Source organism: Varanus komodoensis, unplaced genomic scaffold, assembly GCF_004798865.1.
Source record: "Varanus komodoensis strain SLA01 unplaced genomic scaffold, ASM479886v1 scaffold20_1, whole genome shotgun sequence".
Classification (NCBI taxonomy): Eukaryota; Metazoa; Chordata; class Lepidosauria; order Squamata; family Varanidae; genus Varanus; species Varanus komodoensis.
In genome coordinates, this window is record NW_025335587.1 from 20,413,386 (window position 1) to 20,440,369 (window position 26,984).

Genomic DNA, 26,984 nt, shown 5'->3' on the forward strand with positions numbered 1-26,984 from the left:
GACGAGGCGGCTCGGGGAGAGGCCAGAGCGCCGCTTCCGGGCCGCGGCAGCGCCCCCTCGAGGCCGGGCGCGCGTCGCGGCCCCGCGCTGGGCCTTTGGCCGCCTGGCGGCGCGCCCGGTGCGGTTCCCACGCGGATGGTTACGCGCCCGTGTTTGTGGAAGCGCCGGAGACCAAGTGGGCCCGAGCCCCTTTATTCGGACGCCGTGCCAACCGGCAGCCCCAGCTCCCTGGCGTCGCCTGCCTCCTTTCCTTTATTAATCCCATCCATTGCGTTCCCGTAAGTGATGCTCTCCTGCAGAGCCCACCGGGGTCGATTTGCAGGCAACCCCCTTAAGCCAAGGAGCATGATAAAACTTACGGCACAAATGTCGGCCACAGAGGCTTCCTTTGCCCTAAAATTCAGTTCAGGGCAGGGGTGGGGGATCGGGTGAACTTCCCTTTCTCTGTATATTTCTTTTTCCTTTCTGTCCCTCATAAAACATTTAAGGTGGCTCAAAATAATAATAAAATCGGATTCGATCGAATTACATCGTCTCTCGTCCAAGAGACTCAAGGCTGCGAAGCCCCGGCAGTGCTCAGAAAGCCAACCAGCCACCCCCAGAAATCCCACAGTACCCTCCCACCCATGTTCCCCAGCCTCTGATCCAGGACTGGGCTACTCTAACAGAGTTCCAGCTGGGCAGAAAAGGGAATGGACTGAAACCGGCAACCAGTCAGGTGCTGGTTGGCAATAGATGCAAGGCGAAAGTCCTTTGCAAAAAATTTCAGAGGTACTGAAGCTTGAATGATGAATCCTGACACAACCAGTTCCCGGCATCTCCAATTTAAAAAGGGATGAGAAGGGAAAGGTATCTGAAAGGGGAGGGGGAGAGCCACCGTGGAGACCCACTGCCCGCCAGGAGGAGTAACCAGTGGGCAAGACGGGGGTGCTGATCCCAAGAACGGGGGGCCAAATTCAGCCCTGTGGGATCCCCCAAAGGCCTCACCCCGCTCTTCTGCAGCCGGTTTGCTAGCCTTTGTCCACTTTTCCCCCATTGTAGAAGGTGCAAAGGCTTCTAATGCTTTAACAGTTTCAAAAGGTGAACTAGGCCGTGACTGCAGCCCAACCCACTTGACTTCTGCCCCATCCGCCACCACAAGAGCATTTTTAAAATGTCGCCACCTTTTCCAGCGTGGTGGACGACACTTCCCACATTATCTCAAGAAGGGAGTGACATTTCAGGAGAGAAACTGTGCTACTGCCGAGGAAGCAAAGACGACACGGGAAGGAGAGACATCGTAAAATAGTTTTATACATATTAGAATTCAGTGTACATGTTTAAAAACAAAACAAATCCAGAGCACGTGAACAGAAGACTTGGTTGATGTGGAAAGATACCGAGTTGCGAATCATTCCAGCCGGTTCGCATTCCCAAGTCAAGCCCCTCAATTTCCATTTTCGGAAGGCACACAGTGCGTGGACCCAAGAACGGTGACAAGCGAGCAGTGACTCCTGCGCGGCCCCCCCCCACCTGTCGGCCTCCAGATAGGTCCAGCTGTGCTGCCCTGCCTGCCCCCTACCACCTGCCTGGGGCACGCTGGGTGTCGGGGCCGACACCTCTGGTGCCACCAAGCTGCCAGGAGGCTGTTCGAGGGTTAGTAAGACAAACACCGGGTCTCAAAGGCATCGGGTGTCGCACAAGAGCTGGGTCAGTTGCCCCTTTTAATTTTTGCAAAAAGAAAAACAAACCTTGCATATTTGGTACGAGACAAACACCGTAATTTGCCTGCACGTGACGGCTCTTTGCTGGGTTCCACACGAGAGCTAAAGGAAGGACTGGGGGCGAGCGTGATGCTCGGATGCCACTTATTGCTGACCGAGTTGTTATATTTAATGGATGTTTAAACTGCCTCTCAGATAGCCGAGTAGGGGGATGCATGGACTACAGAAATACCGATATGTGTGACGACCGCCCCAAATGGGTTAGCGACACATTCCACAACTTTTCTCCAAAGGAAACTTTAACGGCTCATCGTGGAGGAGATATTTTTTAAAAAGGAAAAGCTGAAGCTCCATTAAGGCAGGCCACGATTGAGGAAAGAACTTAGGGCACGCTATTGGAATGGTTAAATGGTTAAGTTAAGACAAGCGTGGACAACCTGATACATTCCAGATGTTTCGAAAACTCGACCAGGCCTGCAGCTCACATGCCGCTTGTTCAAGCATTCCCAGAGTTTAGCTAGCCACATGCAGAAGGTACCAGGTTACCCAACTCTAGGTTTTCGGTGGGCTTCAGGCACTTGGGTTTCCTCCTGCTCTCCCTCCCGACTCAACTTTCACCAGCCTGGTGCTCTCCAAATGTTTTGGATTTCTGCTCCCATCAGCCCCACCCAGAATAGTCAGGAACGGCAGGAGGTGGTAGAACATATATTTGGATGGAACCAGTTCAGGGAAGGCTGTCCTGGAGGATGGGAGAGACCAGAATATATTCCAAGTTAGAAAACTCCGCTCAGAAGGCCGTTCAAACTCAAAAGCGGCCTCCCCCACAGCCTGGATCCTTCCCAATATGCTGAACCACAATTCCCATCATCCTGTGTGAGGTCCAGGGACCATTTTTGCTCCCTAACTGCCTGCAGGCATCAAACAGGTTAGGAATATTTTAAATGGCATCCACAGAACCTGAACTGGGCTCTTTGGGAGCTCCCTAGCCACTTTGGATGGTCTTTTAAAAAAATTAACAAGGCGCTGTAAAGCATTTGCTTCGAGGATTCGAAGAACTCCGTTGGGACGCTATCAGAGCGTGTCACTGAATTCCCACGAGTGGCACGTTCTAGGACTGGACGCTCATCTTAAAAGGGCTTGATTTTGTCCTAAAAGCTGCGAGGGGCAGAAAGGGAAGCCGGCAGCATGTAAAAGACGAGGCCCTTGGACACGCTTCCTCCAGTATCCGATAGGCCCTTCGGGCCTTGCTCCTTGGCAGGCACCTTCCCTGCTCGAGGAGAGCAAGTGCCCACCGCCCCAATGCATCTGAAAAATGGCCATGCAAGAGGGCCCAGCCTCCGTTCTGGCCTGGCAGCACCCGGACCAATTCGTACAGTTCCTTCCTTGCCAGAACCCATCCTCCACCCTTCCGTCACTCATCGGCCTCGTCGTTCAACCGCTAACGAGCATTCATCCAACTGAATGCTCGCTGTCAATGCCCTTCTCAGTGCTGAGGCCTAGAAACAGAAGCGCTTCAAAAGCGGACACATCCGATGTACCGAGAGGAGGGCGAGTGTCTCCAGGGCAGGTCGCAGGCCCGCCACAGGCCTCGGGGAACGGCTTTGCTTCTCGCACATCCCTATTTAATTTCAAACCAAAGTGCTTGGGGGAAAAAGGCGAGAGTCTCTCCACCCTTCCGGGGTCGGTGGGCATCCTGGAAACCTGGGTGTCGTGGGCACTCGCACAGGACGGCTGCCAGGGGTGGCTGGGGCAGAGATAATTCATATAACCACCGGCTGGCCATAAAGCACTCGCTTCCCAGAAGGCCAGCTAGTGAGGCCGGAAGGAGAGTGAATTGCCCAAGAACTGAAGCACCAGGCGGGGAACAGGCTCCAAGAGAGAAAACCTCTCTTCTGAACCCCAAAAAACATGGTGCCGGAGGGTGGCCCATTGCTTCGCACGCAATCGGCCTGCCGGCACCCGACTGGAGACCCCAGGGCCCGACCACAAGGAACGGCAAACCACAGCAGTGCCCCACAGGAGAAGATCACGACACAGCTTGGGGTGGAAACAGAGGCTTGGCAAACGAGCAAACGAGCAGCAGAATTTCTTACAAAATCCGGGTTCAGCAGAAGAGCAGAGACGGGCACTGAACTTGTAACAGGCGTGGTACTGGAACGGAACGACAGAGCAAGTTTTCTCCCGAAACAGGTCTGGTGAACTTTCGAAACAAGAGAGTTGCTTTTTTGAGGAGGAAAGATTAAAAGTATTTTTCTGGCCTACAGCTACAGTTAGGTGAGCTGGCAGACAGTCCGTCTGAACAGGGCTCGGTCCACAACAGAACTGCGAAAAGGCAGCTTGGCATCACACTGGAAATTTGGTATCCAGCTAGCGTAAATCTGCTCAAAAGTTACTTGGATTTTTAAGTACAGAAGCTCATCTCTTGCTATTCTACATTCTCAGAGAGAAATAGCAGAAATTCTGAAGCAGGGCCAGTGCAAGAGAATTCAACGAGAACATTTTATTATTTTTTCCCCCAAAAACCACAGCCTCTGCTGGAGGGAGAAAAAGATCCTCACGTCCCAATTCACCCTCCTGCCGTGCTGGTTTTATCACACAGGTAACAGTAAAGCCATCTGCCAAAACCACCCGACCTGAAGTCATTCTCAGCCGAAGCGGGAGCTTAATTTCCCCACAGGGGGAGAAAGACCATCATTTTCAAACTCTCGTACAATGAACCAGTGAAGCTGCTCCAGGCAGAACTGAACCCGGTTCCAAAACCCATCTGGACGCTGCTGCGGCAGCAGCTTAGACAAAACCTCGGAAAGCTACAGTGTCTTTCCCCAATTAATTGCATGAACTGAAGAGTGTCAAAAAGGTCTGAGGAAACAAGAGCCCAAGAAGGGGAGATGTCTCTGGCTGCCTCTTGGCTCCAGGGAGCTTCTCGGTCCGTGGCCTGGCCAGCCGCGTGGCCAGAAGTGTGGCGTGCCAGGGCAGGGCAAAGAGCCAGAGGCCCGGGGGCCGCCGCCCGGGAAATGAGTGCCGTCTTGCCGGACCTGCCTTTGCCGGGAGGGTCAGTGCTTGCTGGAGTACAGTGTCTCCTCCTCGGTGTCCGTCTCGTCCTGGAACTCGTGGCTCAGGAGGGACTTCTTGGAGCCCGTGGACATCATGCGGATCTCGTCCTCGTAGTCGTCGTGGTGCTGCCGGAGGCGGTGGAAGCCGTCCTTGTGCCGGTTGGACTTGATGGAGCACACGCACCAGGTGATGCAGGCCATCAGGATCAGCGCGGACATGGTTGCTCCTGGACGGGGCGGAAAGGGGCAGGCCCGCTCCGTCACCACACCCAGGGCATCCTCTGGGCGACCGACACGGGACGTCGGCTGCCCCGTCGGCTCCCGCACGCCCCACGCCCCCCCACCACTTCCTCTTCTCAACCAAGGGCCTCGGTGTCTGGGGTGGGCAGCCTTCATTCCCACACCTGCCGCCGGGTGGACACCCTCCCTCCCACTTAAGTCTGCATCCATTAAAAGCGTTCGGAATACACAGCGATTCTATTTACACCGATCTTTCCCTTCTTCGCTGCCAGCGAGGCACGCGGGATGCAAAATAGAGCATACACGGAGGGCGCAGGAGGAGAGGAGGGCTGGAGGCCTTGGCGAGTTGTTCTCACCCGCCTTGCCTTCGGGGAAGCTCCTCCAACGAAGCCCCCCCCACGGCCCGCACGCACCACCCAAGAGGAAACCGCCGGATCGTTTTTACCTGCCACGGTTACCACCAATTCTCTCGGGAGCCCGAAGATCTTGTTGTCTACGTCAAACTGGATGTGCAGAAAGCTGGCCATCTCGTCCCGAACCAGGACCTGGAAAAAGAGCGGGGTGTACTTCAGCGAGCAAGCGGGCGGATGGGGGGACACGTGCGTGGCAGGATCTCAGGTTCCCAGGAAAATAATGAAGAGGAACGACGTGCTGACTTTGGAAAAGAGGAGAAAGGGCCCCGAGCTCCAGCCTGGGCCTAAGCGGAGACGTGGGAGAGGGAGGGTCTTGGGAGAGGGTCACTGGGGGGTGGGAGAGGGGAAGGGAAGGGAAGGGAAGGGAAGGGAAGGGAAGGGAAGGGAAGGGAAGGGAAGGGGGCTCTCCTCCAGCCCCACGTCTTGCCAGCCGCCACTCCACAGCCCCACGTTGTATCCGAGGCCCCTCACCTGGCCTGTGCCACGCAGCCGCCGGGGCCCGGCTCCCCGGCAGCCTCCCATGCGACATGCCCCCCAGCTGAGGGCCGGCTCCCCCCGGGCCGAAGCCCCCCAGCCCAGGGAGGGGGGGAGGGGGGAGGGGCTGGCCGGCCCTGCCCCGCACCTGGACGTGCTGCTGCTGGTAGCCCTCGGCGATGGCGTGGATCTTGTGGTAGCCCGGGGCCAGCAGGACGTGGAAATAGCCCCCCTCCTTGGTGCAGACACGCACGCCGTCGTTCAGCACGATCTGCGCCTTGGCCACTGGCCGGCCGTGTCTGTCCCGGACGTACCCGTAGACGCCCTTGTGGACCTGCAGAGATGGAGGCGGCGCCCGTCAGCAGAACCCCCCGAGGTGGGAGCGCTCCTTCCCCCAGCGGAGGGAGGCCCCGGTTCTCCAACGTGCTGCCCGCAACACTCACTGGGACCCCTTCCTCTCCTGATCTTGCATTGAGTTCGGTTGCACTGCATCTTTTCCTAAAATGTTATTTTAAGGTTGGGTGAGAGCCAAGCGTCCCTCAGAGCAACCTGCTACGCTCCGGCAACCCTTTCGTCCGGGTGCAAATGTCTGCTTTGTGTCCGGCACTCGGAGTTCATTCTTGCTTCGTTCTGGGGAAAAATTAATAGGCCTCAAACCTGCTCGGCAGGTTTTGCACGGAGGGGCACGGGAAGGCCGAGGAGGAAGCGTGAGGCTCTTTCCACCTGTTCCTTGAATGGCAACTGCAGAGTAGGGAGAGCAGCTACAGCCGCCAAAAACACAGGGATCCTTCCGTAACGACGACAATATCGCAGCTAACTGAAAATCGAGAGCTGTTCCGTGCGACCTGCTGCATGAGGAATACTGTGCGATTCCTCTGGGAGAGCAGCGTTTTCCTGGCTGTCCATGTAGGTCAGTTCCTCCCTAAGCAGCTGTTGGTACTTTAGCAGTAAAGTGAAGCAAATCAATGATCCAGCAGAATTATTTGCAAGCGCGCTATGAAGAGCTCAGCACTTCAGTTCTTGGCCCGATTGCTCTTCCTGAACGCGCACCAATTTGCCTGCTGGGAGATGAGTGTTTGTGCTGGCAGCCGTTTTAGGAATGGCTAAGCCCCCGTCATGGCAGCCATTTTGTGAGAGTGCCCACCAGTCCAGGAACCTCAGGCGTGCCCAGTGCCCTCAGAACTTTGGGTGCACTTGGGATAAACCAAAGCTCACCTACAGAACCAGAGGTATGCGTGCAACTGTGAAGCAAGACCTAAATCTATGTTCCCACTGTTACACTGGTTTGTTCTTCTACCTCCATGGACTCAAGATTGTTTATAACCTGACTTGTAATCTCCTAACCCTAAACCTCAGGAGGTTACGCAAACCAAGGAAAAATCAGCCGGGGTCTTTTTGCCCAAAAAGCAAACTTTACTTGCCGTGTCCCCGCAGCTGCAGCCGCATGAAATCCGACGCTTGAATCTAACTTAGCCCTCATCCCACTCCCAGTAGCTGCCAGCAAAAGCTTGGGCGAGTTTCAAGCCCGGCCCGCGTCTCTCGCGACATACCTCCACTAGCATGCTGAGCAGCGATTTCTTATTCTCCAGCCACAACGTATGCAGCTGTCCAGCGCTGGGGAAGTAGCAACACCCCGTGTAGACTGTGATCTCGGGGCAGTGTCCGTACATAACACTGAAATCCTGAGGATCCAGAAAAGCAAGAGGAGGGTTGCGCTGGGGACGAGGCTGCACCGGAGCGAGAAGCCGCTGCCAGCCAAGGATCGGGGCAACCCTGATTTCCGCTGGCTAGCAGCGCCGAGCCCCAGAGCCCAGAACCCCCGCATACCTTCATGCTGCCCAGGTGGCTGTGCCATTCGGCTCCTAGCAACACGCCTCCAGGGATGTTCTCGTCTGCAGAGAAGAGGCAGGGGTCAGAAGGCGCTCGCAAGTCGCCGGCTGGCCTCCGAGCAGCCCGGGACCCCGCGGGCACGTACCTGACCTGTTGGGGCAGTTCGGCTGCCCCAGGTGCATCGTGGGGTGGCTGTTCGCATACAGGGAGGCCAAGTGTCTCAGCGTCTCTTTGTTCTCCACTGTGAGAAAGCAGGAGATTGTGAGGGCAGCCGAGAAGAGCACGGGGCATGGCCCAGGGAACTGCGCCAAGGGAGAGTGCCCGGCGAGAAAGCAGCGCCTCGCGATTCTCCGCAGGCGGCTCGTGGCAGGAGCCGGCCGTGGGAGGCCCAGAACCAGTGAACGATCGGCTCCTCCCCAAAGGGAAGCCCGTCCCTCCAGCGGTGCGCGGGGGGCTCTGAAGGCAACGCGTCCATACCTGTCTGCACGGGCCTGTCGTAGGGGTACGTCACAAGCAGGGACCCTCCGTCCAAGGCAACGGAGAGCGTGAAGTCTTGCTTCTGCATCAGGTTCTCCATGATGGCCTTCGTTTCGGGCTCTCGTGACCCAGAGGAATTGCCTGGCGGAAGAGTCGCGGAGGTCACATCGCCGGTCCAGACATACAACCCACACAAGCTTTGCCTGGGTGCCGTACCGGTCAGCAACGGGCACGGCCTTCTCCGCACACCACGTGAACAGGCTAGTTCTGCAGAGATGCCGCTGCAGCACCTGAGCACCTCCCGTCCCGATGGCGCTTTTCAGCCACAAAACAAAGCACGGCGGGCAACCGAGCACAACACGCAAAAGCAAATGCCTGAAACCGACACCCCCTCCCCGCCCCCCCGGGCTTTGGACAAGCGGATGCGCGTGGCACCGAGAGGCGGCGGCTGGCCTGGTTTACTTGTAAATTCTGTGTCCAAATCTTTGCCGTTGGCATTGGTCAGGCCGATCTTGGAGGTGCAGTCGCCCTCCTGAGCGATCTCGCGCCCGTCTGGATTCAGGGAAGGGACGATCACAATTCTGGTCTTGTCAATCAGCTGCGAACATGCAAAGCAACGCGAGAGAAAGCGTTCTGTCAAGCGTCAGCCTGTCCTTTTAATTCCAAGGCGGCCAGGGAGGAAAACAGGCCCTACCAAGCCCTGCTCTCAGGAGCAAGGAAGACCCGGGACCGGGAGGGCCTCTTCCCAAGACACGGAGGCGTGCGCAGGACGGTTTTGCAAAAAGCAAGGTGGGAGCAATCCGCACAAGACTGCCCTCCTCCGGGGAAAGAGGAGCGCTGCCCGCCCAACTGCCCTCGGCATCCTCGCAGCTTAAGGGGCGGGGAAGGAGCGTGGGGAGCTTCCACAAGTGCCGGGAAGACTGTTCTCCCAGCGACGCGCCCAAGCGGATCAACCATCCCTGACGTGGTCCGCAGCATGACCATTGCATTCAGAGCACTGAATGTACGTTCCTTTATCCCGTGTTGGTCTTTCCAAGGTTTTGTGGGGCTGCCTAATACTTCAGGAGTCTCCCATGGCGCCCAGTAGCAGAGGCCGGGGAGTGAAGCTCAGCATCCTTTCCACACAGCATCTCTGAGCTGAGCCTTCTGCTCCCCACGGCTGTCCGAAACATCCCCTTCCAGGTGCGACCCAGACAAGGCCGCGATACCCCGCATGAAGCACCACGCTTGGTAGGTCAGGCACGGCCCACCCTGGTCTCCGCGCAGACAGCCAAGCGAGCCGACGGCCTACCTTCGTAATCGCCGGGTTCTTTTTGTAGTTCATACAGAGGAATTCGGCCAGCGCCAAGAGCAATTCCGTGCCCACCGGGGCATTGCCGTGAATGCCGGCAACGAAGCGGATTTTCGGTTCCTCTGGCTCCGATCGGTTGGGTTTGTTGGAGATTTCCAGGGACCAGATGTGACGGAACTCACGGCTTTGGCCCAAGCTGCCAAGAACAGGAGAGGCCTGAAAAGCTGCAGGCTGGATTTTTAACCGAAGCGGCTGCTGTCGCCCTGCCTCCGCACAGCTGCGCAAGTCGGAACCTGAGGAGGTCTGGGGAACTCAGCTGCGCGCACAGGCCTGCCCCGGCTGGGGGATGCCGAAGGGGCAACCCCGCACATCTGGAGGGCACCAGGTTGGGGAAGGGGGCCGGGAAACGGTTCCGGAGCCTCAGCACCCCGCGTAACTCACTGCTCACACTTTGCACAAGCAAAAATAGCACCGGAAGGTAAGAAAAGCTGCAGTTGCCTGGAACGTGTGGCTGCGGCACGTTCAGACACACACAGAGACAAACGTTCTCCTGGTATTTCTCTCAGCGCTGGAACACTGCATGCTTCGTCCCCAGCAAAGCCCACCGTAAGCGGCCGGCGCCACCCACCTGGAGAGGTTTGTGATCTGCGGGTAGTTGAGATTCAGGCCTCTGAGAAACATGGAGAGGTCGTTGTAGGGGCGGTAACGGGAAGGCTGGACGTCGGCCCAGGACGTCAGCAGCAGGCGCTCCAAGCCGTTCTCGGCCGAGAGGTCTTTGATCAGGGCTTCGAAGTCCTTGGTGACAGGGCCGTCAGTGTCCGCCATACTGAGATCTGGCACTGTCCCCTCCTCGACTTTGGTGTCTTTCCGAGTCAAAGTAAAGTTGACCTGAACAGCAAGTTTATCACCAACGTCCACTGTCTTTGTTTCTGAATTATACCTTCCAAAGACAAGGGGGAGACATGTGAGTCTGCGGGCTACTGTGCTGGTCCTCTGAGCTTTCTTTTTCCTCCGGAGGAAAAAGCTTCCCCTGCCCACCCTGTTACAGGGGAACAATAGCGGCTGCCTACATTTGTTCTTTTTTAGTGCACGCAATATTTCCCACAATGCTCTTAACAGAATCGCTCTGATGTGCCTGGAAGCGAATTTATGAACTACGATGCAGCCAGCAGATGGTGCTGCAAGATATAATCCGGCTATTCTTCATTAAGGCAATAAAAAGAAGTCACCACATTCTAAAAGCTTTGGGCAAAAACAACCCTCTGCCTGCCAAGGAATTCGATCGGCTGCTGCCATACCGGTCCCCAGCTATTTATCTGGATTTTTCACCCACAGAAGCTCAGGATGAGTTTCAACATTGCACTGTGCAGAGAACTTTTTAATCCGGCAGAATATGATCATTTTGGAGAAGCCGCTGGAAGTTGCTATTACCAGAAGCGAAAACTCCCTGGCAGTGACGACACCGAGCTAAGGGGACTGAACGGAAGGACGTTCCCCTGCACTGTGCGGAAGAGAAACTAGGCTGGAGAGCAAGACGAGAGCCCTTGCAGGCCTCTGGTACCAGAAGCGGGCTGGAGGGGCCAGCCACAGGGGATGACCGGCTCCCCTCGTGGCCTGAGAGGCCGCGAAGAGTGGGCAGGATGGGCCTGGGATGCCAGAGGACGCTGGCAATTGTGATCCAGCAAAGCTGAAGGAGGCGAGACCAGGGAAGGCGGCTCCAGAGGAAAAGACGACAAACCGCAGGTCGCAACAGGATGGCCCGAGTCCATATCAGGGCCCATATTTTCTGTATGCATGGATCAGTTTGGGATGGGAGAAATATTCCGGTTTTGCAGGGCTCTTCTTTGGGCAGGATGTAAAGTGACCGGGTCTCCTATCAAAGACCACGCTCCACATCTCTTCCACCTTACAGCTCCCAAATTTTTTGAAAAGTGGCTGCAGAGCACAGAAAGTGCAGAGAGGCTGGTGAGCTTGCTTTCTGGCTAAGGTCAGGAGGTGGCAGGGCAAACACTGTCCTGCGCGTGACAAAGCAGGTGACCTTACCTCTCTGAGGAGGAGAGCTACTTTCATTTTAACCAGCCTCGGAAAAAAGCTCCAGGCAGAGAATGAAAGACAGGAAACGTCACGAAACTCACCCTCGCGCGGAAGCGGTAACTTTGTAGGTCCCTGGGGTCAACAGGCGCCAATAGTCTCCGCTCTTGTAGGTGGCGACGTGATGGTCCAGGTTGGCGACGCTGATCGTTGCGTTTAAGATGCCCCGTCCATCTTTGGCGTCCAGCACAAAGCCTTTGACGCCTCTGTGAACCTAGGAGAGAAGAGGGACACTAAGCAACGTGCAGTTGGTCTTTGCGCTCCCGTTCACAAATCTGTAGGAATAAAGAGCCTGTGTTGGTCCGAGGCCGTTTTCCCTTCTCAGCGCTCCCTCAATTGCAGAACGTGAGATATCCCTCCCCTTCAGAAGCTTTGGAATAAATTATTATTGGATGCGTTCTGGCATGCCCCAAGCTACAAAAACACACTATCCATTTAAAACAGGAAGACTACATCCAATTTCTGGTGAAAAGCTCTATCCTAACCAGGCATAAGGGCCCTGCACCCCTGTGGAATCGATGCCTCTGCTGGGTTGCAGGGGTCTCCTGGAAGAACCACGGAGCCATCCCAAAAGCGATGCTTGAATGGAGTATTTCAGAGGCGTGCTAGGAAGATCCACGCAAGCACAGGGACGCGCAGCGGATGCGAACGCTAAGATCCGCGAGCGCGTTCCCTCGCAGACGGCACAGCAAAAGGGGACAGGAGGAGAGGCAGCCTGCCAGTTAATGAGATTAACAAGGGAAATGCCGGCCAGGACCCATTTCCTATCATGGGGGCCATCTTCGGTCTGGGGAAGCGCGCACGATGGGCCGAGACTAGCCACGCCACCCACAGGCATGTGTGAAGCGACCTTCCGTGCTTTGGGCCAACAGTGGCTGATTTGGGGCAAGAGAGAATCACGTCTCTCGCTGGCGATGCAGCGCCGGACAGAGGAAGCTGCTCTCGGGGGCACGGGGAGGTTCCCGCCCTGCTGCGAGGGCAACACAAGCCTCACCTGCTTCATGAACTGCAGGAGGGCCCTGCGGTTCTGCTCCCAATACTTCGGCAACTCCTCTGCCTTTGGATATTTTACGCAGCCCAGCTCAATGGTCACCTCAAAGCAATTTGTGTGCAGGTAGTTCCAGTCTTGCATGCCCCCTGAAACACGGAGAGCGAAACAGAGAGCTGAAGCCGCTCGCCTGACAGGGGCCTGTGTGGCGAGAGGCAGTATTGGACCCGGAGCGCTGGAACTCTGGCTGGAGGAAAAAAGCAACAAGACAATGCCATTTCCAGACAACCGAGCCGACACGGCCTTACCTGGGACGGTATACCAGCTCGCTCCGTTCGTGATGCCGTGGGGGAAGTACTCGTCGGCGTACATGTCCTCGCACGGGTGGCCCTGGAACATCTGTGTGTTCTCCTGAAGGAACAAAGGAGGGCCAGCCGTGAAATCTGGATTTCCCAGCAATATGTTTAACTTTTGGTTTTCCCTCGGAGAGAAGGCCAGATCACAAAACGGCACAGCGTCAAGAGAGACCCTCTTTGTATGATGTTGTTATGAAGGCAAGCTCTTGTGTTCAGGTCCCCCAAAATATTATTACATTCCATTTCTATAACACCTTTTTTCCTGAGCTGAGCCACCCAAGCTCGCTTCAGAGCCCCACTTTATCCACAAAACCACGCCCCCGGATGATCCAGTACATGCAGCCGAACAGCCCAAGCGAGGCAGGGCGTATTTCAATGACGCCGTGCGTCACTGTGGGCACTGAAGGCTCCCTGCAGAAGCACAGCAGCCTCAATGGCGCAGAATTCCGGCCTCAGAACGGCCCCAAGATGTCCATGGCTGGATTCCCCAAGGAAGCTTTTACCTTGGCGTAGGAAAGAGCAATTTGTCGGAAGACGTCGTCGTCGGGGGATCTACTGTAGGCGGCAACCCCTTGTCGGTTGTCATCGTATGGGTAATTAACTACCAGAGAGCCTGTGGAGGAGGGGGGAGAGAGAGAGATAAAAAAACCCACTTTCCAGGGCCGTATCTGCAGGGGGCAGCTGATCCTAACACAGAGGGAAGCCGGTCTGCCGGCGAGCCGGAGAACAACCCTGCTTTGTTTCGCGAGAGCACACGTTATCCACCAGAGCAGGCCAGGTAAACAGAGACGAAAGAGGATTTCTGGCCACGGCACGCCTCCTAGAGGAATGCAGCTGGCCAGCGCTGGCGTGGAGCTTGCCCGTAACAGCCAGGAGGCAGCCCGGGGAAAGACGTCTCCGTCAAGCACACACGGTTCACCAAGGAAGGGAGCTCTGAACTCTGAAAGGGCCCCCGAAAAGCTCCCTCGCTGACCGCGGAGGCTTCCTTCCGCTGCGGGGCACGAATTGCTGCAGCCACGGCCACACACGACGGGCCCGTCCCCAGCCCTCTCACCTCCGTGCAAGTTTGCCGACAGCACGAAGGGATAGGTCCTCAGCCAGTTCATGACCGCGATGGTCTCGGGCTGCAGCGGGTCGGTGCCCTGGAAGAACTGGTCGGGGAAGTTGCGGTTCAGGTCGAAGTTGTTGCTGTTGTTTCTGCCGACGGTGCCCTGCGTGTCTCCTGGGAGGAGAGACTCGGCCTGTAGAGCTTCCGCCTGCCCGTGCTTCACCGCCGCATGTCCCCCACCCCGCACATTTCCACTCCCAGACTAAGTGGGCAAAGGGGGAGGTGCTGCTCCACGCTGCCTCCTCCCTCGACTTGAGGGGCACCGGAGCTGCACACCGAGAAGCCAAAGCTGGAGCGGGTTCTCCCTTGTCTCAGCGGTTCCGGGACAGCCTGTCCCGCTACATTTAAGCTATTTAAAACATGTGGATGCCGTCCTTCACGATCGCATCTCAGGAAAGCTCTCTCCTGTCCCCGCAGTGCTCCTGGCGGAGGGAGAGGCAGGGCATCTCCGGAAGGAGCCATTAGAAACCGCAGACCCTCAGCCTTGGATCAGAAAGGCGGAATCAAGGCCGCTGCTCAGGGCCACGTGGTCACCTTGCCGGACGAAGCTTCTGGCTGCAGACGTGCTGCGCAGCAGACGTTCTGCGGTTACCACAGGGCATGGACCGAGTGCTCCAGCCGAAATACTTCCAGGCCCCCCACCACGGAAGGCCCTGGCTCCCCCTACCTCTCCCTTGGAGAGGCCCGCTGTTCCTCACAGCCGCGCTCGGCCCCTCTGGGGCCCTGGCCTCCGCTAACCCAGGCTCGGAGCCTCAGGCTGTCTCTCCCGCCAGAGGCCTGCAGCCAGCCACGCGCTAGCGAACGGGAAACGCTGCAGCGGCGGGGCCAGAGGCTGAGCCGCTCGGGGCGCGAGCCCCCGTCTTCCCCGGCCAGCTACCCCCTTCCGTCCGGACACGCACGGCCGCCTCACGAGCGCAAGCGGAAGAGCTGGCGCTACCTTCCAGGGACCGCTCATAGCCATCCGGGTTCATCGACGGCATGATGTGGATCCGCGTCGTTTGGACCAAGTCGGTTACTTCGGGGTCGGTGCCGTAGTTCTTGCAGAGGTACTCGATGAGGTTGAGCAGCAGCTCCCGGCCCACCACTTCGTTGCCGTGCATGTTCGCTACATACTTGAACTCCGGCTCCCCTGGATGAGGAAGCGAAGGGAGAAAAATCACGGCGTCCGGCCAAGCCCTCTCGGACGAGGCTGAGCCGCTTGCAGGTCCAAGAGCGCGAGCGCACAGGGTGGGAAGGAAAGCGTTTCACGGCGCTTCGGCCGGTCCTTCCACTGGCAGCAGGTAGAAATCTTAGCTGAACTATTTCTGGAGAATTTGGCAACCGGCAGTCGGGCCCGGGAAGCCACGCACCCGGGGCTTCTTACAGGGCATCGTTTACCCTTGACAACAAGCTCGAGGGTGCCACTGAAAATGGCCGAGGTGGCAAAAGAGAGAGCCGGGAACAAGAACGATTACTTATTTATCGTAAGCCGTCGCGAGACATTCCATAGGGGATGGGATAGGAAAGCTTTTAATAAGGAAACAAGTAAATAAATACCTGGGGCCACCCCAGGCACTGAAAGGAAAGGGAGTGGAAAGTACTACAAGGTATCTTTAGCTGAGTGCCTGACACTGAAGTGTGTTTTTAGAAAAATGGAACATGAACAAGGAGCGACGGTCAAAAGGCTAAGAAGGCAGGGCTTGCACCTGAGCTTTACATCCCCAGGTGTTAACAGGTGTCCCGGGAATGCTGCCTATAGGGCTTCCTGGCTAGGGCGACCAAATAAGCCGGCTGGCGTTTGCCACCTCAGCTGCACTGTATTAAAAACGCAGCCGAGGGAAATGCCCGTGGTTATAGCTGCAGACAGAGACGAGCGTCTCGGCCGCGGACGCACTTAGGCCACCTGTTCTCCGGTGCCTGCCCCCCCCCCGAGAGGGACCCCCACTGGAGGTCCCGCTGGTCCTCTGGCTCTGGAGCATCCTCGGAGTCACATGCCCCACAGCAGGAGGGCGTCAGAAGGTACCTGCTTCGTGAATGCCCGGATTATCCGAGATTTCCATTGCGTACAGTTCTCTCTGCTCCACTGATTTGCCTACTGAGTAGAGACGAGCGATATTTGGGTATTCGGTGGCGTACTTCCGCAGGAAGATCCCCATGTCGGGGAAGTGGTGATGGCGAAAATCCTCCGGCTGGATCACCTGGTGGGCAGGAGACAGTCCATCTGCGGTGGTCCCGTTTGTGGCATTGGCGACAGGGTCCGTGGCCGCCACGGGTGCCTGCTGGGTTGGGCTGGACGCCGGCACCGGCACGGTGGGCTGCAGCGCGAAGTCCACCGCCGTGGCGTTCCCTTCTTTCACCTCGACGTTCTCTGCCGTGGCCAGCTGGTAGCTGCCGGGGGAAACAAAGGCGAGGCCCTGCCTTCAATCTGAAATACTCAGCTTGCTCTAAGAGAATACTCAGTACTTCTGGGGTAAAAATATTTTAAATAAAAATGAATGAATGAATAAAGGCTATCTGAATCATGCTGTCTTGCGTGCACAGACCGAACTGTTTTGAAAACGTGGAATGCACTTATGGAATGCGCTCCCCAGAGAGGTCCGCCTGGCGCCGCCGTTATTTGTTTTTCGGCGCCAGGCCAAGACCTTTTTATTTAAACATCATTTTAATTGTTGAATTTATTTATTGATTTTATATTTATGCTGGGATGCCTCCAGATGTTAATGTGTGTGTATAGCTATTTATTTGTATTGGAAGCCGCCTTGAGGCTTTTGCGAATGGGGCGGCATATAAGTGTTCCAAACAAACAAACAAACAAACGGCAGATTTCCACTGACCCCACCTGGAAAACCTTTCCAGCATCACCTGAGCACCTGAGTAAGGATGTCCCCACTCCAACCATTAACACCTTTACTGCCTCAACACACACACACTGAGGAGCGACGGGGTGAACTGGGCAGCGCTGGACTTGGCAGCGCGTGGTTTGCCATTTAGTCACATAAGCAGCGATTTTCTCTCATTCGTTTTCAGAATTGTTCCCATTCCACAGAAGGGGGACTGAGGCTCCAAGAGGCCACGCTGCGGGCTTCTCGTCTGCTCTGGTCCAAAGCCCTTCCCAGGCTGCATGGCCGGAACGGCTTCCCGGCCGGCCAAAGGCTGTTCTGAGCCAGCCTTCGCCACTTCCTTAACAAGCGAGCGCAAGTGCGTGATGCTCACGGAACCGAACGGGCCCCGCTCCCTGTCCCGCCTCATGCCCGTGCTTGCACAAGCCGTGCAGGCACCTGGCAGCGGCTTCGTCCTTCTCGGCAAAGGGAGCCAAAGCAGCGAGAATGGCTCCGACTGTCTCGAGGAAGGAGCCACGGGGGCGGCCTGCCAAGGGCCGAGAGAAAGGTCACGTCTGCGCCCGTGCCCAGGCTTTACCCCGTGGCAGCGGCTGTGATGTTGTAGGTTCCCGGCAGCAGCAGCCTATAATAGTCGCCGAACCGGCCGGTTGTGATGTTGTGGGCGATGCCTGCCACGACGATCGTTGCGTTCTCCAAGCCGGCCCCCGTGACGGAATCCTGCACAAATCCTCTGACCCCAATATGAACCTGCACGGAGCGAAACGGGAATTAAAGGACAGGCAGGTGCTTCCCAAAGAGCAGCTCGGTTCTTTGCCTCGCCACCTCCACGGCTGAATCTTCCCCTCGAAGCAGTAAGCTGACTTCACAGTAGGCGTTTCTGGCAAACCTCTTTTATCAGCTGCCCCAAGAAAGTGAGATGCTGTGCTGCTAATCTTGCAGGCACACGGCCCTTTACAAGAAGGGCACAGAAATGAAACTGACAGGGGCCTACCCAACGTGGCCTTCCCGGCCGGCTGCCCCCAGATTGGAAGGACCACCGCTTCCATCATCCTAAGCCAGCGTGGCCTTCAGGCCAGCCACTGGCTCCCAACCTGGCCTGCTTCAAGGGCTGTTGAGGGGAGCTCTGCCGATGGGAGACGCAACCTGAGGCTGGTATCCAATTCAAAAGCACTCTTGTGTTTTTCTGAGTTGCGCTCAACTGCCCGAGTCGCACAATCTGCAGCGGGACAGACAGCAACAGCATCTGCAACAGGCTTTGGGGCCTGCCGGGAATGTGAGACACTGCCGCAGAATAGTTTACGATGTCTGCAGCTTTCCCCTTTCCTTTCCTGCATTCAAGGGCCGGCAGCTGCCCCACAATGCCCACCCCGAGGCTGCCGTCCAACCTTGCAGGGCGAAAGGGATATGAGGGGAAACGGCGTCTGGTAACGGCAGAAGGCACTTTTCATCCGGCTTGTAGAGGGCGACTGCAGGAGATTGCCACTCAGTGCTGGAGGGCTGAGTCGGTTTCTGTGCATCGCTTTTGCTGAGCCAGCTCTCTCGAAATGGACGCCGAATTAAGGCTGGTAAATAATGGGAGTACTAGACAAGTGATGCCTCTTTTCTCCAGAATACGTGGATTGTGCAAAAGGGAAGTCTGTCCCTGTATTGCAGCCGGGAGGAGAACGGTGCAATTGCCAGGTGGAAGAAAAAGGACACTCGCCCGAGGAGATTCGGAGCGGTGTCCTGGGTTTAGCTACCTAACGTGGCTTGCTTACGTCTTTTTCCTCCTTTTAGAATAAAGATTAGCTTTGTGAGTAGTACCAAAAAAAAAAAGTGTTTTGCGTCAGTGAAATTTCCTCCTTGCTATATGTTACACAAAAGGTTACAGGTCATGGTCACAGATCAGCTTATCTCATTTGTTATTCATCACCTCAAAATTTGGATCTGTTGCAATTTATTTTCTTTTAAAAAACTCATCAGAATGTTTTTAAAAACTCGATCCACCTTTTGAGTCAGAAGCACTAGAGGAGCGGTTGATCTTCTGGCAAATACGAGGCATGCCCAAAACCTGTATGAAAAGGGGGAACACCCCAAAATATGGGACCCCCACCTTCCAACACCAGTAACTGAGGGCAGCAAGCACCATGACACAGTCTCAGTCTCACTGCTGCCCTGTCAGAGCTACAAGGGTCAGAACGAAACCGCAAGCCCAAGAGGCCAAATTCCACCTTGCCAGGTTCCCATATCACCCCCCCCCCTTCCCCAGGCCCCAGTCCCCTTCCCCCTTTCTGCATGTTGTTTGATTTTCCACCCATTCTACAAGGCTGCAAAGTCTCTCTGAAAGCTGAGACACCCTTCTGAGTTCAGCTCCCAGATGCTTCTCAGGGACCCCCAGCCTGGAGGAGTTTCTACAGCCTTGATCAAAAGGATCTTACTTGTTCGATGAAGGTGAGGAGAGATTCCCGGTTATTCTCCCACTCCTGCTGAAGCTGCGAAGCGGGGGGGTATTTGCAGCAGGAGAGCTCGAAGGTTACCTCGAAGCAGTTCTCCCAGATGTAGTTGTAATCCTGCATGCCGCCTAGAGAATTTAAAGAGAAGGACAAGGTCACGATCGCACTCGGCGCTCCCTCTATATCAGCAGGACCCCTTCTCATCACTTCTCAGCCAGCTGAGAAATCTCATTTATCCAAGCAGCAGAGGGAAAGAAAACGAAGCCAGCAAGGGCCTAGATATGAAGGCCGTCCCCTTAGAAGGATCCACAAACAGCCACCGCTCTCAGAGGGACAGGTTTCTTGAGAAAACACCACAATTGTGAGCCTCCTGCAACTTTCCTTATTTGGCACCTGCAGCCGAAATCCCCAGAAGGCCGGTGAGCAGCCGTCACACCACCAGGACGCCGGGCCCAAAGGGACCCCGGACGGCCATCGCCACACCGACTCTGTCACAGCTACTCAGGGGCATTTCGTGGGTACGCTCCCTCTGGTCGGTTCCTCCTCAGCCCTCTTGGCTTCCAACAAAGCAACGTGGGGTGACAGACCCAGGATCCTGACAGCTGCTAGCCAGAACAGCACAGACCTATGCACTGTTCCCCGAATGCCTGTGCAAGCTTGCGTGGGCTTTAGCGTTAGTGACAAAAGCCTTTTGTTGTTTGCAAGAGGGTCCAGTGCTTTCCAAACCACGTGTTTACAGAAGCAAAGCCCTGCACCGGAGGAGAAAACGTTCAGACTTTCTTTGCGGAAAACAGGCTATTCCGTTCTATCAGCCTTTCCCAGCTGGGGGCCTTCCAGTGCGCTAGGCTACAGTCCCCGCTTTCATCCTAACACCACCTCTCGAAGTAGATTAGAGAAAACACACGTGTCCTAAAGTGGCACAGAGCGAGCGCCACGGCCGAGTGGAAGTGAACCGGGAAAGGGGAGCCCACGGACGGCGCCATGTTGGTTCCTGAGGTGGCCAAAATGGCCGTGCCACCTTCTCTCATGCACCTTCTCTCCAGGTCACGGACCTCTGACCCCGAAACCGGGCTAGGCCAGTAAGAGAAGGGCAGCATTCTGGCTGGGGTTCTGGTTCTTCCCTGGTTGAGTGACAGGTCTGAGGAAGCTTGGGAAGGGAAGCGGGTGCGCAGGGAGAGTGTCACAGTTAACCGGTAATTCACAGCCCTTTCTCTCGAGGGCTGTAGGCCCTGCCCGCCTGCCCTCTCCACCTCAGCAGCTGCAAACTTCAATGAAAGGAGGGATTGTGCAGAGCGTCAAGGAAGTTAAAAACAAAGGGACTGGCCTTCGTCTGAACCATCTTTCCAGCGCTCGGGAAAGCTCTCCGACCGGCTGCTTATTTTCAAACACACCCCAGTTCATTTCCTTGACACCACCCCTTGCAACAGAGCGCTCTGGTTGAAAAGCATTGCTTAAGTTTCCTGTTGCAACACCACTGAAGCCACACAACACAGTTTTATGCCTATTTAGAAGCAAATCCTACTGCATTTGCTGGGGTTTCTGTTCCAGGCGAGCCCATATATGATTGCAACCTAGAGCAAATACCAGGGGGCCAGTGTGGCGCAATGGTTAAGAGCGTGGGACTGGGACTCAGAGGATCCGGGTTCGAGTCCCCACTCGGCCATGGAGCCCACTGGGTGGCTTTGGGCCAGTCACAGACTCTCAGCCCAACCTACCTCACAGGGCTGTTGTTGTGGGGATAAGATGGAGGAGGAGAATGATGTCAGCGGCCTTGAGCCCTTTGTAGGAAAAAGGCAGGATATAAGTCAATCAATCAATCAATAAAAATATGTGATCTCCATAGAGGATGCCTCACTCCCTGATGTCAAAGCAGGCGTCCTTGCAGAAAAGTTTTCCTCTGTAGGAATAGTTCCCATTTTAAGGCAACCCTGCGTTCACACCGCCAGCACCACAGTTCCTGCTACACCCACTGGGTAATGGATTCATTAGTGAAAGTCTCATAAACACACCAATTAGGAAAGGATGGTTAATATCTCTGTGCTAACCAATAGTTAAGTGTGATCAATGATTTATCTGGTTCAGAAATTAGGCAGTATTTATCGCTACACCAGGACTCCCTCATGGACTTGGCTCATGTGCCCCATCTCTCCAAAAAAGCATTAAGGGGTGGCTTTTGGGAAATAAAGACCAAGCACAAGCTGTACAGTTAAGAAAAATATAAAATTAACACAGCCCAGGAAATGAGTAAGTAGCCTAATTAAAAATCAATTTCAGTTGAAAAAGATTAAGCCACAATGCAGATTCCAAGCAGCAGCTATTAAAAACACTAATGCAGAATTAAAAATGCATGGGTGGGGGGAAAACACATTTGCACCTGCTACCAAAACATCGTACAAGTGGGATCCCAGTACAGAGGATTCGGAAAGGCATTCCACAGACGCAGTGCCATTCCAGAAAAGGATTCTTCTTCGCTGACCAAGTGCCTTATTTTAGCAGCACAAAAAACATGAAGAAGGGCTCCGTGACAGATGAACGTGCAAATTAAGAAGCGGCGTCAACAAAACCAACTGAACTAAGGAAGCCAACATTCTAGCAAACAAACAATCAAAACTAACGTTTATGTTTGCCCTGCTATGTCATAAACATGCCTGTTTATCTAGACTCCATAATTTTGCTTCTTACGAATCGTGGGTCACTACTGGGTGAACCTGTTGAAACGAAGTTGCTCCCCCATCGCAAAAAAAAGATAACGAGGGTAAATTTGCACTGCTACTTTCCTAAGCTCAGTTATCAGCAGTTGGCAACTTCAAACGTGATTTCTGCTAGTTTAATAGAAGATTCTTATCACTGCAACTAAGAAGAATATGAAACCGTTTCGTCTACAAGTGTTACAAACATTACCAAAGGCAACTTAAAGGTTGCAATTGGTATACCGATTTTAAATATGATAAAGTGGAACAGCCCTTCCCAAGGCAGGACGCAATCCTAGGCATGTTTAGGCAGAAAAGGGCATCCCTCGAGCAGCTCAGAGAACGGCCGGGGATTCAAAGACCTTTCATGTAACCTTGCTTAGGCCTGTGCCCAAAGCTTTCATTAATCCAGAATACCCAGAGTTATTCTATTGTGTTCAGAAAAAGTTGAAACCTGTGGGAATATACACTTGTTGAATTTTAGGAATGAGCCATAATCCCTTAAGCAAACACACATACAACCAGGCTGGGAAGAACAAAAGCAGTATTGTCTTTTAATGGCTACTCAGCACTGGGCCATCAGTTCCCCAACTGGGAAGTAGAACTACTGAATACCGCTGGCTTGTAGCTACCGAGTCGTTTCCGCTTTCTTCCCTCCCCATCCCGTTTCCCTCGTGCACTGTATCTTTTGATACCGCTAGCCTATCCACATCGATTGTGGCATATCAAGATGCTCCAGGAGACTTTTTGGCTGACCAGTGGGGTAAGACACGTTAGATTCCAAACTAGCTTGCGCACAGTAACATACAACATCACAGAGAGACGTTACAGAAAGCAAAGCTCAGCCAGGAGATGCACAAGCCAGGCAGCAAGCACCTTGCAAAGCGACAAGTGTGCCTGGCTTGTGGTTGTGTCGACCATATGGAGGCCTCGGCAACGGCCGTGTCTCCCTGCAAACCCAGACTGAGATATTCTTGTTCGTAACTTGTACTCTACCGAAGAAAGCGACCGAGTGAAACACGCCTCGGCAAAGCCGTTCAGGATATCCTGAGTCAGATGAGCCACACCAAGCATCCTCGTTCTCAGGCACCTGGTGTGCCAAGCCGACTGACCCACGTTCCTGGCGCAAGTCCACTCCTCCTCCCTCCCTTCGGGAGAGTGAGAGGAAAGCTGCAGGAAACGGAGCTGGCAACTCGTAACAAAGGGAAGGGAAAACTTGTTTGAACAGGGAAGGCTCAGCAAAAAAGACCGGGAGCCTGCAATGGGAATCCAGTGACAATTTTCTCGGGAGCTTTTCTAAGGCTCAAGTTTTGCAATCCTGGAGGCATGGCTCAGAATTTGACAGATACCATCGAAAAATGGGTGGGAAGGTTAGGAACAGAGCAGGACAACAAATCTCTTCGAGCATCAGCTGGTCAAACGGTTACGGTGAGCTCGGCAACAGCAGAATGCTCAGAACTACGGACAAATTGAAACCCAGAGGCACAGAAGCAGCACAAAGGCGCTTGCGTGCGATAGAAAAGGAGCACTTCCGTCCAGAGTCTGCGCCCGGGTGGGCCATTCCGGGAGGACAGGGGAACACAGCATGCCCCAGAACCCCTGGCCAAGGCACCCGCTCCCCACTACTGAATTTGCCTTCACAGGGGCAACACACCCACACACAATTTGTGACTGTCCAAAAACAAGGCCCCTGGGGAGCGAGCAGGGAGAGAAGGCCCACTCGCTTCGGAGGAGACCGTTCTGCAGGGCCAGCTTCCATCACTCCCGATTTGGCGGGGCCAAACCAAACGTCAAGGGCAAGACGTTACCCACCCCAGATCCCCGTCTCGCCACTGATTATGTCGAACACCAACAGGAAGGAACAGAGCCGAGTTCCTCTGGCCCTTTTCAGATCCGGGAGGGAGCCATCGCCACGCCTGCCTCACGATTATGACAGTGCCAACAGCCAGCCAGCGTGTCACAGCGACCTCTCGATGTTTGCTCACATCTAACAGATGTGCCTGAGGTGTGCTGACACACCGGTTCTATTGTGCAACGGCAGCATGCAAACGGAGGATCTGTATCCGGCTCAGGCCACGCGGCTGCCTCAGCAGGGCCTTGCGCGGCTTTTTCTCTGCAACACTGGAGAGTTCTTCTAACAGGCTGCTCTCTGAGGGCACAAGACGGGATACCCCGTGCTCTGGCCTACCTGGCACATCGTACCACTGGGCGCCGTTGGTGATGCCATCTCTGAAAGTCTCTTTCTCCTCCCCGGGGCAGTTTGGGGTGCCCGTTTTCATAATCGGGTGGTGTGAGGCATAGGCCTTGGCCAAGTACTTGAAGACGGCATCGTCAGCGGATCTGCTGTAGAATCCAGAGGTCTTGTGTGTGGGCGAGTCATCAAAGGGATAGCTGGCAACAACAGAGCCTCCGTGTAGGTTCCCCGAAAGCACAAACCTGTTTAAAAACAGAAGCGGGACACTCATGAGAACCAGAAAGGTGAACGCAGGATTTTAAAAGCCTTCCGCTACTGCAGCATGTTTAAGCCACGACGCTCAATTTCATGGAAGTCGTGCAAAATCCACTTGGGAGCAAGGACAGCGAGTAAAGGGTTAGCTTTGTGGAGTGGAGAGGGGGAGTCTCTCAAAGGAAGCTTCCAAAAAGCCAAGCCCCACAAGAATGTCGTGAAATGACAGGAACCACTGACTGAGGTGGAAAGACCACTTAACTGCAGTCCATGATTAGGGATCACGCTGACAAAATGCACGAGCGGCTGGCCATAAAACTGCACTAGCAGCAGCTGCTGCGATGTCCCCCACAAGTACAGTAATTAAGAGGGACGATTCCTATAAGCTTGTGAACATCTAGATAAAATAGGGGGGTGGTATTAGCATGCGCACTAGTTAGGAAACCAGTGCGAAAATGGAACCTGCACGAATTTCTTCTAACTTAGTCGCAAGAACCCACACGCACACCTCCAGCTTCACCCTTCTCAGCCACTCAGCGAGTTCTAAAGCATTCAGTATCTCAAGATGTGCTCGTGGGCCGGCCTCAGAAGGACCTGCCTGAGCGCCAACCGGAGCATGACATTCCCGAAGAAAAGCAGGCAAGGCTTCTTGCATTTTACTTATGGTATTTAGAAGCCACTTATGGCCTTACTCTCATACAGTGGCACACACTGGACGAAGAGAACGTCAGGGCATTAGACAAATCTTAAAAATGCACCACAGAGAAAATAGATGTAAAGGAAAGCTACTTTGGAGCACACCACCGTCCATTCTATTTAGGAGGGGCAGTAGAAAAGAGATTACTTTTAAGGCCTTCTTAAATGTCTGTGCCAGAAGGTGAAACAAGAATGCTCCCCCTTGTTTATCCAGTTTTGAGCAAGTGACCTAATATTACGCCTGTTATTGTATTGTGCGCTACAGCGAGGCAGCAGACGACCACAAAGGATTGCCTTGTGTAGCTGCTTTTAACTCTTCCTGTGACACTGTGGTTTTAAATCCGGATGAGTCTAACATGAAGCTTGTGAGCTTTGATTTGGAACATGCACCTTTTACGCAAATCTTGAGATACCACCAAGACAAACAGACAAAACCAGAGTTTCGACCAACTGTTCATCAACTTTTTCCTTTCTTGCTGGGCTTTTAAGTTAAGCGTTAAAACACTAAGATGCTAAACAAAAATGAACAATAAACGGCAGCATATAATTAGCCAAACTGGCTGTGAGCGCTAATTCTGTTAACCCTCTAATGCCTCTAATCCCCTCCCCTCTTAGATGTGCTTCCATACTGCACACCTGTTGGAAGAAGGGAACGCCTGTTTGTAAACACCACCCTACATCTCACACATCAGGATACAGATGCTGTCCTACAGCAGAGGCTGCATTTCATCCTCAAAGTTCCCCCAAATCAGTTCTGCGCAACGCTCCCCTTCCCACCCGCCAGGAAATGCAAGGGGCAAGCGGGACCTGCCCTTGCCGCTTCCAGGCGCCGGGAACGCGTGCATGAACGGCACACGGGTGGCGTGGGGTGGCCCCCCTGTCGCTGCCACGCAGCCCCCGGGGGGTTGCCCAGGCCCAGGCGGCTTCCCCGCCCCGAAGGACAAGCTAAAAAAAGGGGCTATTGCGCCTGCCAGGTACAGGCGCTGGACCGCAAGGCGGCTGTGAAAGGCCCCCCTCCAGGTAGCCTCGGCGGGGCAGGTGAGCCCGGGAGGGGGGGCGGCAGCAGGGAGCCCCTCCCGGCCTCGATGCCGCGGACCCTGCAAGGTGACTCGCCTCTCCTAACTGCGTTCTGACGACCCGTTCTGCGCTGCACGCGAAACTGCGCGTGCCTCTTGCAGCGCCGGGGGCCGCGACCCGAGCAGCGTTTCGGCGCCGCGCCGGCGCACGGGGCGAAGGGGCGCTCACGCCCCCCGGCCCGGCCAGGGGCCCAGCCGCCCGCCCCGCCCCGCCCCGCCCCGCAGGAGCGCCGCCCGCCTCACCGGCTGCGCCGCATCCACTCCATGAGCGCGCGCACCTCGGGCACCGCGTCCAGGTCGGGCGGCGCGGCGCCGAACTGGTCCGGGAAGCTGCGGTTGAGGTCCCGGCCGCGCGCGTTGTCGCGGCCGCCGTGCGCCGAGGCGCAGTCGCCCTCCACGGCGCGCGCGAAGCCGTCCGGGTTGAGGCTGGGCAGCAGGTAGAGGTCGGTGGCGCCGAGCAGGCGGCGCACGCGGCCGTCGCCGCGCCGCCACTCGGAGACCAGGTGGCGCGCCAGGCGCACCAGCAGCGCGCGGCCCAGCGCCTCGTCGCCGTGCATGTTGGCCACCAGCTTGACCTGCGGGCGGCCCGGCAGCGGCGGCCCGCCGGGCTCGGCGCCGGGCGGCGGCAGGCCGGCGCTGAGGCGCACGACCCACAGCTCGCGGCCCTGCACGGAGCGGCCGACGGAGAAGAGCCGCGCCAGCCCGCGCGGGGCCTCCTCCTCGGCCCGGCGCCGCAGCGCCGCCGCCCGGCGCCGAGCCCCGCGGGCCGCCGCTGCCGGGCCGCCCGCAGGTCAAGCTGGT

General features: G+C 55.6%; 1 protein-coding gene across 4 annotated transcripts in view; it reads right to left on the reverse strand.

Annotated features, from left to right (window-relative positions):
* Window positions 1-1,269: 1,269 nt before the first annotated feature.
* CPD (carboxypeptidase D) overlaps window positions 1,270-26,984 on the reverse strand; it is a 42,242-nt gene continuing 16,527 nt past the window's right edge. For 3 of the 4 annotated variants that reach the window (XM_044429937.1, XM_044429936.1, XM_044429938.1), the window contains 20 exons: window positions 24,154-24,401; window positions 19,261-19,403; window positions 17,421-17,590; window positions 16,027-16,391; window positions 14,962-15,153; window positions 13,971-14,138; window positions 13,420-13,529; window positions 12,869-12,971; window positions 12,567-12,709; window positions 11,617-11,786; window positions 10,110-10,421; window positions 9,482-9,677; window positions 8,653-8,788; window positions 8,191-8,331; window positions 7,859-7,954; window positions 7,711-7,775; window positions 7,434-7,565; window positions 6,032-6,217; window positions 5,442-5,541; window positions 1,270-4,983 (listed from right to left, as the gene is read on the reverse strand). In XM_044429937.1, coding sequence (XP_044285872.1) covers window positions 4,757-4,983; window positions 5,442-5,541; window positions 6,032-6,217; window positions 7,434-7,565; window positions 7,711-7,775; window positions 7,859-7,954; window positions 8,191-8,331; window positions 8,653-8,788; window positions 9,482-9,677; window positions 10,110-10,421; window positions 11,617-11,786; window positions 12,567-12,709; window positions 12,869-12,971; window positions 13,420-13,529; window positions 13,971-14,138; window positions 14,962-15,153; window positions 16,027-16,391; window positions 17,421-17,590; window positions 19,261-19,403; window positions 24,154-24,401 — 3,403 coding nt within the window. In that variant the 3' untranslated portion in view covers window positions 1,270-4,756. Of the gene's footprint in view, window positions 4,984-5,441; window positions 5,542-6,031; window positions 6,218-7,433; window positions 7,566-7,710; window positions 7,776-7,858; window positions 7,955-8,190; window positions 8,332-8,652; window positions 8,789-9,481; window positions 9,678-10,109; window positions 10,422-11,616; window positions 11,787-12,566; window positions 12,710-12,868; window positions 12,972-13,419; window positions 13,530-13,970; window positions 14,139-14,961; window positions 15,154-16,026; window positions 16,392-17,420; window positions 17,591-19,260; window positions 19,404-24,153; window positions 24,402-26,426; window positions 26,758-26,984 lie in introns of those variants that run through there. The other variant, XM_044429935.1, reaches the window with a different exon arrangement.